The sequence below is a fragment of the Bombyx mandarina genome, chromosome 16 (assembly GCF_030267445.1).
Source record: "Bombyx mandarina strain Sakado chromosome 16, ASM3026744v2".
Classification (NCBI taxonomy): domain Eukaryota; kingdom Metazoa; phylum Arthropoda; class Insecta; order Lepidoptera; family Bombycidae; genus Bombyx; species Bombyx mandarina.
Window position 1 is genome coordinate 1,828,113 of NC_143222.1, and position 13,631 is coordinate 1,841,743.

Genomic DNA, 13,631 nt, shown 5'->3' on the forward strand with positions numbered 1-13,631 from the left:
CAGCCGACGAGAGAATGAGATAGAACACATTAGACGTTCTCTGTCTCCTCTTTGTGCGACTCTTCGTAGCATCCCCACTATCGTCTACTAAACATTGTCCATATCTATGGTATTGTGTAGTGGGATAGTCAGTATATCTATATCTATATCTTATTTATAAGTTTCACTTCTACCGTGTGTGACTTGCACACACACACAGTTTTTTATTTATTATTACTTAGTGTGGAGGAGCTCACACTGGAGCCCACCTGGTGTTAACTGGTTACTGGGTCCCATAGACATCTACAACGTAAATGCGCCACCCACCTTGAGATATAAGTTCTAAGGTCTCAGTATAGTTACAACGGCTGCCCCAGCCTTCAAACCGAAATGTGTTACTGCTTCACGGCAGAAATGGGCAGGGTGATGGTACCTACCCGTGCGGACTCACAAGAGGTCCTACCACCAGTAATTACGCAAATTATGATTTAGCGGGTTTGATTTTTGTTACACGATGGAACCGTGGAAATCAATCGTGTAAATCAATCGTGAACATTTTTTAAGTACATATTTCATTAGAAAAATTGGTATTCGCCTATGTGATCCGAACACCTTTGCATCGCTAGATACGAAGACACCGGACGTCTTATCCTTTAGGCCACGACGACTTCAAAATGCATATGTTGAAATAGGATAAAATGAATAGCTCTGAAAGCTCTCTGAAAAAAGGATATTTTTGCTAATATAAATGTAAAGAAAAACCTTTATTACCTAAAACTGTTTAGTTTTTAAAAAGGATTTTTCTTCAGTGTTATTTAGTGTGATGGAGTGAAGTCTGTCATTCAGTAAAAGGAGAGTTCAGTTTTGTATAGCTTATGAATACCACTGATTAATTTTTAATATTAATTTTAAGAGATTATTGGTTTTAAATGTTGTTTTCTTATTATATCACAGAAAACGCAATCAAGTATTTTGTTGTTTATTCATTCTAAAATACTCTATATCATTATATAAATAATAAAAATATATAAAATCAATGATGTCGATGCTTTTCTCATTAACTTTTCAAAATTTAATTAAACTTCATAATTTTTTATAGTGCTAGTCTAACTCGTCCGGCTATGCTTTCCGATATTTAAGTTAACGAAGCAACGGATTGACGTGATTTTTTAAAAGTTATAGTATTTTGTCGGGAGAATAACTTAAAATACCTTTTAACTTGAAAACATTCATTTCATTGCCACGGGAAACTTCATTGCATATTTGCACGACCGCGCAGACGAAGTCGCGGCCTAGAGTTAGTGTGGTTAGAAATTATGAATAATAAAAGTTTAGTTATTAGCATTGTATTAAGAGAGTTTTTTTATATATAGGTGGTGCTTTTTTTTAAACTTTAATTATCATCATGTCATCAGGAGGAGTCGGTAGGATCTCGCGTGTGTGAGGCGTGTCACTGTCGCTGTGTGAGGTCGCGGTACACGCGGTGTCCGGTGCCCACGTGTCCCGGACCGCGCGTCAGAGCGAAACGGCTGCGCCACCTGCCGCCGCGGTGGCACGACCTCGCCATTGAACTCAAACGACCACTCATGGAGGAATTCCGTGAGTATTCATGCTGACGGATACTCAATTAAATACATGAATAAACCGTTGATTCTATTAAACTTCAATCTATATATTAATACGTGAAGCAAAAACTTTGTATCCCTTTTTACGAAAATTGCGCGGACGGAGGAGTATGAAATTTCTTGTACTTATAGAGAATATAGTAAAGTTCAGAAAGCTAATTTTTTTTTAAATTATACACAAATACTATAGTATTTGACACAACACACAAGTATAAATATACTCTTAGTTTATTGTCAAACTTTTGTTTATTGTTAAAGTCTGTGGGTCAAATTGAGAATAGATTAATATTGTTAGTCTTTAATATTATTTGTCTTTGCGAAATCTATGATTTTTTTATTGCTTAGATGAATGGACGAGCTCACAGCCCACCTGGTGTTAAGTGGTTACTGGAGCCCATAGATATCTACAAACATAAATGCCGCCACCAATCTTGAGATATAAGTTCTAAGGTCTCAGTATAGTTACAACGGCTGCCCCACCCTTCAAACCGAAACGCATTACTGTTTCACGGCTAAAATAGGCAGGGTGGTGGTACCCACCCGCGCGGACTCACACGACGTCCTATCACCACTAATTACGCAAATGACGTTATTCCTTCACCGTAGAAGTCAGTCGTGAACATTTGTTAAGTACGTATTTCATTAGAAAATTTGTACCCACGTCCGTTGCATCGCTCGACACGAATGCACCGGACGTCTTATCCTTTAGGCCACGACGATTACAGAGTTTCTGTGGTTTTCATTTATCAGAGATCCCGAGCGAGTTGAGCAAGTGCTGTTTGTCTTGCCTGAAACGTATAACGCGGCGGCTGGAGGGCGCGGGCCCGGGCTGCGAGCCGGCCGAGGACGAGTTCAGGGGGTGGCTCCGCGAGCACGGCACCGCCTGGGAACAGATCGCGGCCGTCAGCGGACGGACGCCCGCCGCCCTCAAGGCTTACTACTTCACCTACAGGTACGTGCGACATATCTTACCAATCTTTCTTCTTTCTTCCCCATAGCTCCCTCATTGCTGAGGATCGTGATTCGGTTTTAGCTTGTCGACTGCCAGCCTCCATCGGTTCCGGTCAGTTGCCTGGTGTAGTGCAGCGCTAAGTGGTCCGCTGGTTTGCTCGGAGATCTGGTCGGACCAACGTTTGGGGCCAATCTAAACATCACTTATATCAAAATTATTATTGTGAGCGCGGAACGATGATTTGAGACGATTCTTTGCAAAAAAAAAAAATTATTTCCTACCTATGCTGAGAGCCTTGAGAGGCTGTTTCAGCGTAACCTTAACTAGTAGGTGAGCTTACGGGGCTCAAACCGGAGTGATGCTAACACGAACCCTAGCAAGAGCAGTGCTTCCCAGAATCTACCACTGGATCGGAAACGCGACCCACAGAGAAGATCCGGCGAGAAAGTCAGTGGGCTGCAAAATATACAGATTTCCGACAAGTTAGAGTTGTAAATGACGTATTAGCCTTTCCGGAATCCGAAATGACTAAGTCACTTTATAAAATAGTGTTGGTGGGCCTTCAGAGACGATAACAGTTTTCTTTATTTGTTTATATAATTATTTTGTTACTCTCTTTTGTTGCACAATGGAGTAGCATATTCACTAGGGGAATAATTTTCTTAAATAAAAGTAATTTTTTTTTATTACGTTAGAGTTTTTATTTTTTATTGCTTTTATGTGTGGAGAAACTCACAGCCCACCTGGTGTTAAGTGGTTAGTGGAGCCCTTAGACATCTACAACATAAATGCGCCACCCACCTTGAGATATAAGTTCTAAGGTCTCAGTATAGTTACAACGGTTGCCCCACCCTTCAAATCGAAATACGTTACTGCTTCACGGCAGAAATAGGCAGGGTGGTGGTACCTACCCGCGCGGACTCACAAGAGGTCCTACCACCAGGAATTACGCAAATTATGTATGTAATTTTGCGGGTTTGATTTTTTTTACACGATGTTATTCCTTCACCGTGGAAGTCGATCGTGAACATTTGTTGAGTACGTATGTCATTAGAAAAATTGGTACCCGACTGGGATTCGAACACAGGTGCATCGCTTCAACACGAATGCACCGAACCTTTAGGTCACGACGAACTTTTGGGTACTTTTCATTTAGGTCGTTTTTAATGGGACATTAAAAGTAATCTGTTTAATTGTTACAGAAAAAAGCTGCAACTAGACGCAGTGGTGAGCGCACGCAACAGCGCGAGCGCGGCCGCGCGGTCCACCAGCGAGGAGAGCGGCTCCTCCGAGTCCGAGGGCGCCGCGCCCCCCGCGCCCGCCCCCTGCGCCGCCCTGCCGCCCGCGCCCGCGCCCCGCACCGACGCCGCCGCCCCGCGCCGCCCCCGCAAGGACGAGTACGACTCCTCCGCCACCGAGACCGCGGACGAGGAGAACGACGCGCCCTCCGCCAAGGTCACCACCTCTCGATCCTTGCAGCGAACCCGATACCGAACCAGCCATGATAACTATACAAACATAAAACTAACTTATCCTCTCGAATATGTTGAATTGCGAATTGTTCGAGAAGATACCGTCTCAGATTTGTTCCTATTCTAACTCTAGTCCCTATTCATCCCAATTTACTGTAGTTGATTAAAGGGAGTTTATATCTACAGGCCTTACCTTCAGCATCGGTGTCGACGCCGGCGTGCTCCACGCCCTCCTCCAGCACGTCCACGGCGAGCCCCCTCACGCCGACCGCCCCCCCCACCACGGGCAACGTGACCACCTCGCCCATCACCTCCATAGCCACGAGCGTGCTGACCACGGCTGGCGGCTCGACTGTGCTCACGCCGGTGAGCGGGCCCGGCGTGCTCAGCAGCACGGGCAGCGCGCTGCGGTCCACGGGCGCCGCCCCGCAGACCGTCAGGGACGTCGTGCTCAACATCATAGAGTTCAGTCTCACGAGGGAATCGCAGCCTCCGCCCATTAAATCTCATCATCTTAAGGTGAGCTTGTTTTTAAATATTAGTATATATTTTTCGACGTAGGTATCGTCGTTGTCAAACCAAAATCTGTTATGTGCACTTTGTGAGAGTTTTACGATTTGACCTTTTCGTATAGTTCACAGCCCTATCTACAGTATAAAAAAAACTGTTATGTGTCTATAGCTTTAATATTTATCTATAGCTTTCATTTGATATAGTTCTTTAAAATTCACCCTCATCTAAAAAAATTTACGAAACTGTTTTTACTCGTTAATTCAAAATAAAGTTTTTGCACATAGCAGATTTTGGTTTGACGGCGACGATATGAATTCTTGTGTAGTTTTTTTTTTCTTGGAGTAATTACAGAAAATTGGTGTATGTACTAAACTTTATTGGTATCTTGTCTCATCCGTGCCTTCGTTCGGTAGACCCCGTCATCGACGCCGAACAGATCGAGCAACGATAGCCTGGCGACCCTCACGGTGGTGAACAGCAGTCACGGCGGCCACGGTGGTCACGGTGGTCACGGCGGGCACGGCAGCCCGTCGCCCCGCTCCCCGCGCCCCACGGCCACCATCACGCCGGTGTCCGGGGACAAGGACGGCGTGGTGGTGCTCATCGAGCCCCGCCCGGACTCGCTGCTGGACCTCACCGTCAAGAGGACCGACAGGAGGTCGGACCTCGCCTTCCCGACGCCTGCTAAGACGGTAAGTCTACTTTTAGTCTTGACAACAATGTGATATGGAATATTCTAGAATGATTGGACAACAATAAAAGATATAAAATTGCGTTTTCTGTAAAATACTAAGAAAACAATATTTGAAGACTTTTTAATCTCCTTTTTAAATAATTATTTTAAACAGTTTTATTGAATTATGTAAAACTGAACTCATTTTTTTCTCAATGACAGTTCAGTCAATCTATCCAAAAAAATCTTTTTTTTTTTTTTACTAAAAAAATTCAACAGTTTTACATAAAAATGTTTTTCTTTACATATTTATAATTGTCAGTCTAGCGTCGATAGAGTAGTAAGGACTCGGTGTTGAAGACTAAACTAAAAAAGCATGGTTATTAATACTACAGAGAAATGGTGTTCCATAAAGTATATGTTTCTTCTTTTGGTGTTTATTTTATTTCATCCATTATCGGTTCTTTGATTTGTATTTTATTGTCTCATAATAAAAATATAAAAAATACTTTAAAAATTTATTATTATTACTAATCTTCTATATTTGAAATATATTACCTATTATTATTATTACTAATATTATTAATTACAGTATATTCTTCGTAATAATAGATCGGTGGCTGTCTACAACTCTAGCCATAAGTGATTATCGATATAATTGAATACACAAATCAAATTTTCATGTTTTAATTCAACAGAACGCGTACAGAAATTCCGAATACGCTCAGTACAGAAGCGAAAGAGAATCTCCTAATCAATACAGCACTAAGAAGGTCATCGCGAACTCCAGCGTCAGAGCCCTGAAGAACGTGACCAACCCCAAGGGGTCCATCACCCTGGGCACGCCGGTCGAGACCAGATACGAGCCCAAGGCCGGGTCCATCACGGCCGGCACGCCCGTCCACCCGCACCACCTGCACGACAAGAAGTTCGACCAGTACTACAAGAGGCGGACCCCCGGCGGCGCCGCCTACTACGCAGCTCAGCCTCGGCCGCAGTCGCCCTCGTTCTCGCAGGTACGTACTGGTGTTCTATTACCTTAAATTAACGACAGAGTCAGCTGATTTTGAGCAGTTACCCGAACTTGTTTAAATATAACATTATTTTTTTAAGGGATTTTATGACCTGGTAACTGAGACCTTTAAGTCATGTCTTATTTTAATTTATATTCATATTTTTATGAAAAATGATATTATGGAGTGAAATGAAATGAAGATGATTAATTTGAGACATTAATCAACTGGGATGAAATGAAATGAGATGATATGGGATGAAATATAATCTCAGTAAAATGGTGGTCATTTACTAAGATTTTTTCAGTGGACTTTTTGGAGGATCCCGAGAAGTTACGTCCAGCGGCTTTGTTTCATTTTCCCACATTTGTGCACTTCCACAGATACTAAACAGTTAATAAACCACCGTTATTACACATTTAAACCCGAAGAAACACTAAATAGACAAAACAAAACAAGTCACACAACTTCACTCCTCGTGTTCCCGCCATAAAGTCCATTTATTATTAAAAAAAAAAAAGGACTTGACTGCTGAGTTTCTTGCCAGTTCTTCTCAGGACGGAGGCTAGTTTTTGTGAGTTGGCGGTAGTTCTTTTTGACGTTCAACAAGTATGTACCTTCATTTATGTTGAATAAAATTTATTTGATTTGATTTGATTTGAACTCTGGCAGGTCACAGCATTCTGTCTCAACCACTGTGCCGCGGCGGCACTTTTGTGTGCCGCCAAATTTCAAAAGTGTGCCGCCAAATTTTGCAAATATATAATAATGTTAATATTATTAAATTATATCATTTAAAAAGAAAAATATTTTTAACATGAATATATATTTAAATCCACAAAAAAATAAATTATTTTATTATTTGCTTTGCAACGCGGTTTGTCTTAGTGCCAAATTATGATGAAGCGGCGTGCATAGCAATAGGAATATGTCTCAAGTCGGCGCACACTTGCCACTTCTTTGCGTACAAAACGTGTTGTTTTAGTGATAGTTGGGATTCACAAGGTGTTGCATAGTAGTTACTGCACCTTTTCTTTCGTTAAAATTGGCAAATGTATGTGATTCGGTAGTAAGTAAATAATTTTTATTTCTTTTTTTGTGTGCCGCCAAATTTTGAAATCGTTAAATATGTGCCGCAACATAAAAAAGGTTCAGAATCACTGTGCTGGAGACATGAAGAGAGGTGGGATGTTGTTACACACGTTTCTACGGACCTAGTGTATTATACGTTATATTATATATTATGTAGTGTATTATATATTATATTATTATATGTTCTACGCACTAGAGCATTATGTGCGTAGCTATTTGTTTGAGTAATCCTAAAATATATGACGGATTGGCTGGTTCCGTGGTATTTGTAAAATGATGACGTCACCGTCACTAATGCTATTTAACGGCCGTCTGGTGTTGTAGTAAGTGACAATATGGTCACTACAGAAGGTGGGCGCGGGTTCGAGTCCCGCCAAGAGAATATATTTGTATGATAAATATAAATGTCTTTTCCAGGCTTATGGATGTATATTAAATATATGTATGTGTATAATAAAAATCTTACATTTATATCCGTTATCTGGTACCTGTAACACAAGTTCTTTACGAATTTATCACGGGACCAGTTAACGTGGCGTGATTGTTAGTAAATATTTATTATACATTTATTATTTATCTTCATCATTATCATTGTCTTCCGTAGTGACATTGATTAAGACTAATTTTTCAATGAATTCCATTTATTGCATTTCAAGTGTACAGCAATAACAACCGAGAGCTCCGCTCCGTTCGACTGCTCGAGCCGGAATGTTTTTTGGGACAATAGTCACTCGTATTTATAGTAGAAATTGGGGGTAGTTTAGTCATGAATTCTCTTGAATACCGTCTTAAACAATTGTAACGTTAAAGAAACAGTTATTTATAACTATTTTTAGTTAACTAAATAGTGATGTTGCGCCGAAATATATATTAAAATAAATGTTTCGTTTCCGCAGTCCGGCAGCAGCTACGGCCGCAACCCTCACGTGCTGGAGCAGCGCTCGATCATAATGGCGGACTTCATCACCTCCCAGCAGATGCACGCCGGGGCCAGGCGGGAGCGGGCCGACAGCGACTACCCCGCACAGCATCCCGCCCAAACGCAACATCCTGCTCAACATCCTACCCAGCATCCGGCTCAGCACCCAGCTCAGCATCCGAACCAACATCCTGCCCAGCATCCTGCCCAGCATCCTACCCAGCATCCTACCCAGCATCCTACCCAACACGCCGCCCCGCACTACTCGCGGCGGGAGCCCGTGTCCGTCATCCAGCGTCACTCCGCGGGCCACGGGCTGTACCCTCACCACGCGCCGCCAGGTATCATCCATCAGCCACTCAGGGTCACTCGACTCACATTAAGTTAAATCTTTAACATACCCGATCATGTGGACAGAATGGTAAACAGTCGACGTCACCCTAAACACGTCATTACGGAACCTCCCGATCGATTCACGGTGCTTTTAGGTACCTCAAGCACCAGTCACCGTTCTCGTCGAAACCGTCGCTTGTGACGAAGGGCTCGACGAGTAAATTAACCCACAGACACAGCCCACTAAGTTTCTCGCCGGATCTTCTCAGTGGGTCGCGTTTCCGATCCGGTGGTAGATTCTGCAAAGCACCGCTCTTGCTAGGGTCAGTGTTAGCAACACTCCGGCTTGAGCTCCGTGAGCTCACCTACTAGTTTGATGAACCTAGAAATAACCCCTCGAGGTTACTATTAAAATAGGTAGGAAAAAATAATTGATCTAAATCATTAATCTGCTTGTGAACTCTGCTCTGCACGCGGAAACTCGCGTCAACTTCAGTCAATATGAATTGAGGTTGGTGAGAACGGTCCACAAGCAAATTGTGAATAATTTCAATTTTAGATAATTGGTTTAATTGTGTTCTGGCATTATCCATGTCCACGTTTAGCGTTAATGTTCACCCAACCAAAAAAACACGTATGGTTTTATTGATTGAATAATCTATATATTAATACATGAAGCAAAAACTTTGTATCCCTTTTTACGAAAATTGCGCGGACGGAGGAGTATGAAATTTTCCACACTTATAGAGAATATAGAGAAGAAGTGCACAATGCTAATATTTTTTTCAAATAATGCATAAAAGATACATTAAATCAATAAAGAAAACATTACACACACTACATACCATGTATTTGACGCACACACGCATGCATACTATTTATTGTCAAACTTTTGTTCTTGACGTCTGTTGTCAAATTGAGAATAGATTAAATATTGTTTGTCTTTGTTAATATTTTTTATAGTTGCGAAATTTGTAATTATAGAAGTATAAAATACAATCATAATAGTGTACAAACTTACAATTCCAATTAATTATAGTCAAATTTCGACTACTGCGGGACCTCTCTAGTCTTTTATAATAATGCATCATTATTTACATGTAAATAAAACAGGATCAGTAGAATAAACGATTAAAAAAAACTCCATCTAAGTTTATCATTCCGAGTGGGTGACCTTGAAACAGTTGGTAATGTGATCGTGTACCTCCAGGGCACGAGGCGTTCACGTCGCTGGTGAACGTAGCGTCCGCGGCCACTGCGCTGCCCGTCCCGGGGGGCGAGCCCAAGCCCGACACCAAGACCCAGCACCACTCCTCGCACGACCTCAGGTATACAATACTACATAATAACCTACAAGCCTCTGTATCTATAGGGTCTCATATTATTTTTGAAAAAAATGGTGTTGTTATAATATGCGTTAATACGAGACGTGCTTCGAGAATAGTCTGCGCATTGATCTAGAGCAGCCCACCTCAAAGTGGGTGATAACGCCCCCTTGTAGGCGCTGCAGGCCTAGGGGGGGGGGGGATCTTAAGAAAGAGATCCAGAAAAAAAGGGTTGTGTAGAGGCTTGGGAGGCGATTTTTAATTTTATCTAGGAGGGCTCTTAGACATCGACTGAGCTCTTAGTATAGTGGTATTTAAGTAGGTTAAAAAATGGGGGCGCTAAAAATGATTTATTCTCAAAGTGGGCGGTAGACAAAATAAGTTTGGGAACCTCTGATCTAGAGTAACATTACTGGGTTTGGGAATATACGACGAAAGGAAGATCTTCCACCGAGCGGATGATATTGCTCGGTAGACCGACGGTCCGAATGTTGTTGTTCGGAACTTGTATATATGCGCTTTATCTTGAAAATGTCGTAAGCGAGATTCAGGCATCTGTCAATTATCTTGCGTTGTCATAGGCTATCCGCCACACTGGGTGCCCCGGGATCGCCTATTCTACCTAAATCTACTATGAAGGCACCGTCTGCTTAGAGTTGGCTTTCTACATCATACCTTAAGAGGTCCGGTGAGATTCACGGTTAATCTCTATGGGCCACTTAATAACCATGAAGTCTTCACCATATTTACAGTTACAAAAAAGTCAAAGTTCAATTTTGTGCATTTTCCAACATTGACCTTGATGTAACAAATAGTCATTCGCATTTCAGATTACGAGAACTGGGAATGTCTCAGAAATACCACACGATGCCTCAATATCAGGTCAGTTCAAATTGTTTTAGTTGATTTGATATATGAATTTGTTTATAATAAAAGGGATATAATAATATAGTCTGTTATTTAAACTTAATTTCATTACTGTCCTTGAACTTCGTTTAGTGGGCCGTGCAATGTATGGAGAGTGGTTCATGTCCTTTGCAGATTAATTTATTATCAATGTAGGGTTTGAATATTATATTAATGAAACAATACATTGAAATACAATATTGTTGCACAATACATTAACTAATTTTGAAACCCATTAGGTATATTGAAATGTTAAGCCATAAGGAAATTAAAGCTATTTCTAATTTGTCATGCAGGTCATCGACCGAAGAACGAAGCACCAACAGTATACAATGGAGAGGGATATCCAGATGGCCATGCAACAAAGGAGAGATAGGTGTGTGCCTTAAAAATATGTATATTAAAATTAAATAGAAGTCCAAAAAGACATTGTATGTGTGATTGGCAACCCCAATTCATAGATACAGGAGACCTGCTCTTGACTTTGATGGTAGTTACCTCGCAGGGTTGGCACTTATTATAATTGTGATTAAATTAAAATTACAACCTGATATTAAATGATAATTAGGGTCGATAGACTTAAATAAATAATAAAGAATCATTTGGAAACGAATTACGCGCGGTATAGTAACAAATAACAAATTTGTTAGTTCAGATGACGTGGTCAATGTCATTAACTAAAGAGTTTTGTTTGTCTACAGCGACCGAGCGATGGAGAGGCACGAGGCTCATCCCGCACACCCGCAGCTGCTGCACGAGCGACACCTGCTGCCGCACGCGCAGGTACAGCGCAGGCCCCCGCCCCCTCCCCCTCCCCGCCCCCCTCCCCCTCCCCCGCCCCCTCCCCCGGCCCCCTTTTTGAGTATGAATATAAAAGCGATGTTTCATTTGTCACCACCTCCTTACCACTTCACAATCAGCCTCAAGAAAGAAAAGTTTTGTTGATTGATATCAAAATTTAACGCGCTTTCTTCGTTCAATAATAAACCCGCTTCATTAAAAATTTCAAAGTCTATGGTAACATGTATCCCGTTTGGAAATTAAAAATAGATATGTAAAAAGTGAGTAAGTGTGCTAATGTTAAACGGAAAGCTTAAGTTACCCTGATGGACGGTATATATTTTTTGATTTTTTTATGGCATAGATGGGTGGACGAGCTCACAGCGCACCTGGTGTTAAGCGGTTACCGGAGCCCAAAGACATCTGTAGCGTAAATACGCTACCCACCTTGAGATATAAGTTCTAAGGTCTCAATATAATTACAACGGCTGCCCCGCCCTTCAAACCGAAACGCATTACTGCAATTACATTAATGCAATAAATAAAAAAGGTATATGTACAATACGTTATTATGTATGATTACAGAACGTTTCGTCTCAAGAGAGTCGGCTGGTGACCTCCGGCACGTACAGCACCGCCAAGCACCGCGCGCAAACACCGCACTACCTCGACAGGAAAGACGTGTACGTATTATTGATTTAAAAAATGCACCTGTGTTTGTGTATACGCATTGGTTAATGATAAGAAAGGTAGTGGCGTTGGTCGTAAAAAAAAATTGTGAGTGTATTTAAAACAATTGAATAAAAATGTTGTTTCTTTTTTCCATACCTAAGCTGATAGCCACTCAAGGCTGTTTCAGCGTAGCCTTAACTAGTAGGTGAGCTCACGGTGCTCAAACCTGACGACGATGCTAACACGAATCCTAGCAAGAGCCGTGCTTCGCAGAATCTACCAGCGGATCGGAAACGCGACCCACTGAGAAGATCCGGCGAGAAACTCAGTGGGCTGTGTCTATGGGTTAATTTACTAAGGACGATGGCCGGTGTTTGTGGTACCTAAAAGCACCGTTAACGGATCGGGAGGATTCGTAATGACGTGTTTCCGTTGTTACAGGCGTGCGGTAGTATCGTCAGCGGGTTCGTTGTCGGCGGGGGTGGCGGGGGTGGCGGGCGTCCCGGGGGCGGGGGGCGTGGCCGGGGCCGCGGGGGCGGCGGGGGACCAGCGCTCCGGGACCCTCACCGCAGCCTCCCTGATCGACGCCATCATCACGCACCAAATCAACCAGAGCTCCGACCAGCGATTTCCGGTAAATACCGGTTTGAATAATTCCGGAAATTGTATTTTTTTTTATTGCTTAGATGGGTCGACGAGCTCACAGTCCACCTGGTGTTAAGTGGTTACTGGACCCCAAGGACATCTAGAACGTAAATGCATCACCCACCTTGAGATATAAGTTCTAAGGTCTCAAGTATAGTTACTACGGCTGCCCCACCCTTCAAACCGAAGCGCATTACTGCTTCACGGCAGAAATAGGCAGGGCGGTGGTACCTACCCGCGTGGACTCACAAGAGGTCCTACCACCAGTTTAATTATATCAAGTTATACTATCAAGTCTTATATCGTATTTACTTATATACGAGATTTTTATATCAGACTAGCTAACCCGGCAGACTTCGTAGTGCCTCAATCGATAAATAAAAAACCCAAACTTTTATATAAAATAAACTTAAAACAAACAAAAGGAATCCGACGGACGCGGGACACATCAAAGGAAAAACAAAATTGTTATTTTCATTTAATTCCGAGCATTTCCATATTTATCTTACCTTTTAAGCTTTCTCTGGACTTCCACAATTAATTCAAGACCAAAATTAGCCAAATCGGTCCAGCCGTTCTAGAGTTTTAGCGAGACTAACGAAGAGCAATTCATCTATATCTATACTAATATAATAAAGAAAAAAGATTTGTTTGTTTGTTCAATACAATTGAATAGGCTCCGAAACTACTAAACTGATTTGAAATTTTTTTTCATTGTTTGGAAGCTACACT

General features: G+C 42.0%; 1 protein-coding gene across 2 annotated transcripts in view; it reads left to right on the plus strand.

Annotated features, from left to right (window-relative positions):
* Positions 1-13,631, plus strand: part of Smr (nuclear receptor corepressor smrter) — a 172,027-nt gene that overhangs the window by 155,643 nt on the left and 2,753 nt on the right. For both annotated transcript variants that reach the window (XM_089733833.1, XM_089733834.1), the window contains 13 exons: positions 1,395-1,578; positions 2,355-2,556; positions 3,759-4,011; positions 4,215-4,547; positions 4,955-5,233; positions 5,913-6,230; positions 8,216-8,579; positions 9,782-9,899; positions 10,727-10,778; positions 11,099-11,178; positions 11,504-11,585; positions 12,168-12,265; positions 12,696-12,888. In XM_089733833.1, the coding sequence (XP_089589959.1) occupies positions 1,395-1,578; positions 2,355-2,556; positions 3,759-4,011; positions 4,215-4,547; positions 4,955-5,233; positions 5,913-6,230; positions 8,216-8,579; positions 9,782-9,899; positions 10,727-10,778; positions 11,099-11,178; positions 11,504-11,585; positions 12,168-12,265; positions 12,696-12,888 (2,556 nt within the window). The remainder of the gene's footprint in view (positions 1-1,394; positions 1,579-2,354; positions 2,557-3,758; positions 4,012-4,214; positions 4,548-4,954; positions 5,234-5,912; positions 6,231-8,215; positions 8,580-9,781; positions 9,900-10,726; positions 10,779-11,098; positions 11,179-11,503; positions 11,586-12,167; positions 12,266-12,695; positions 12,889-13,631) is intronic.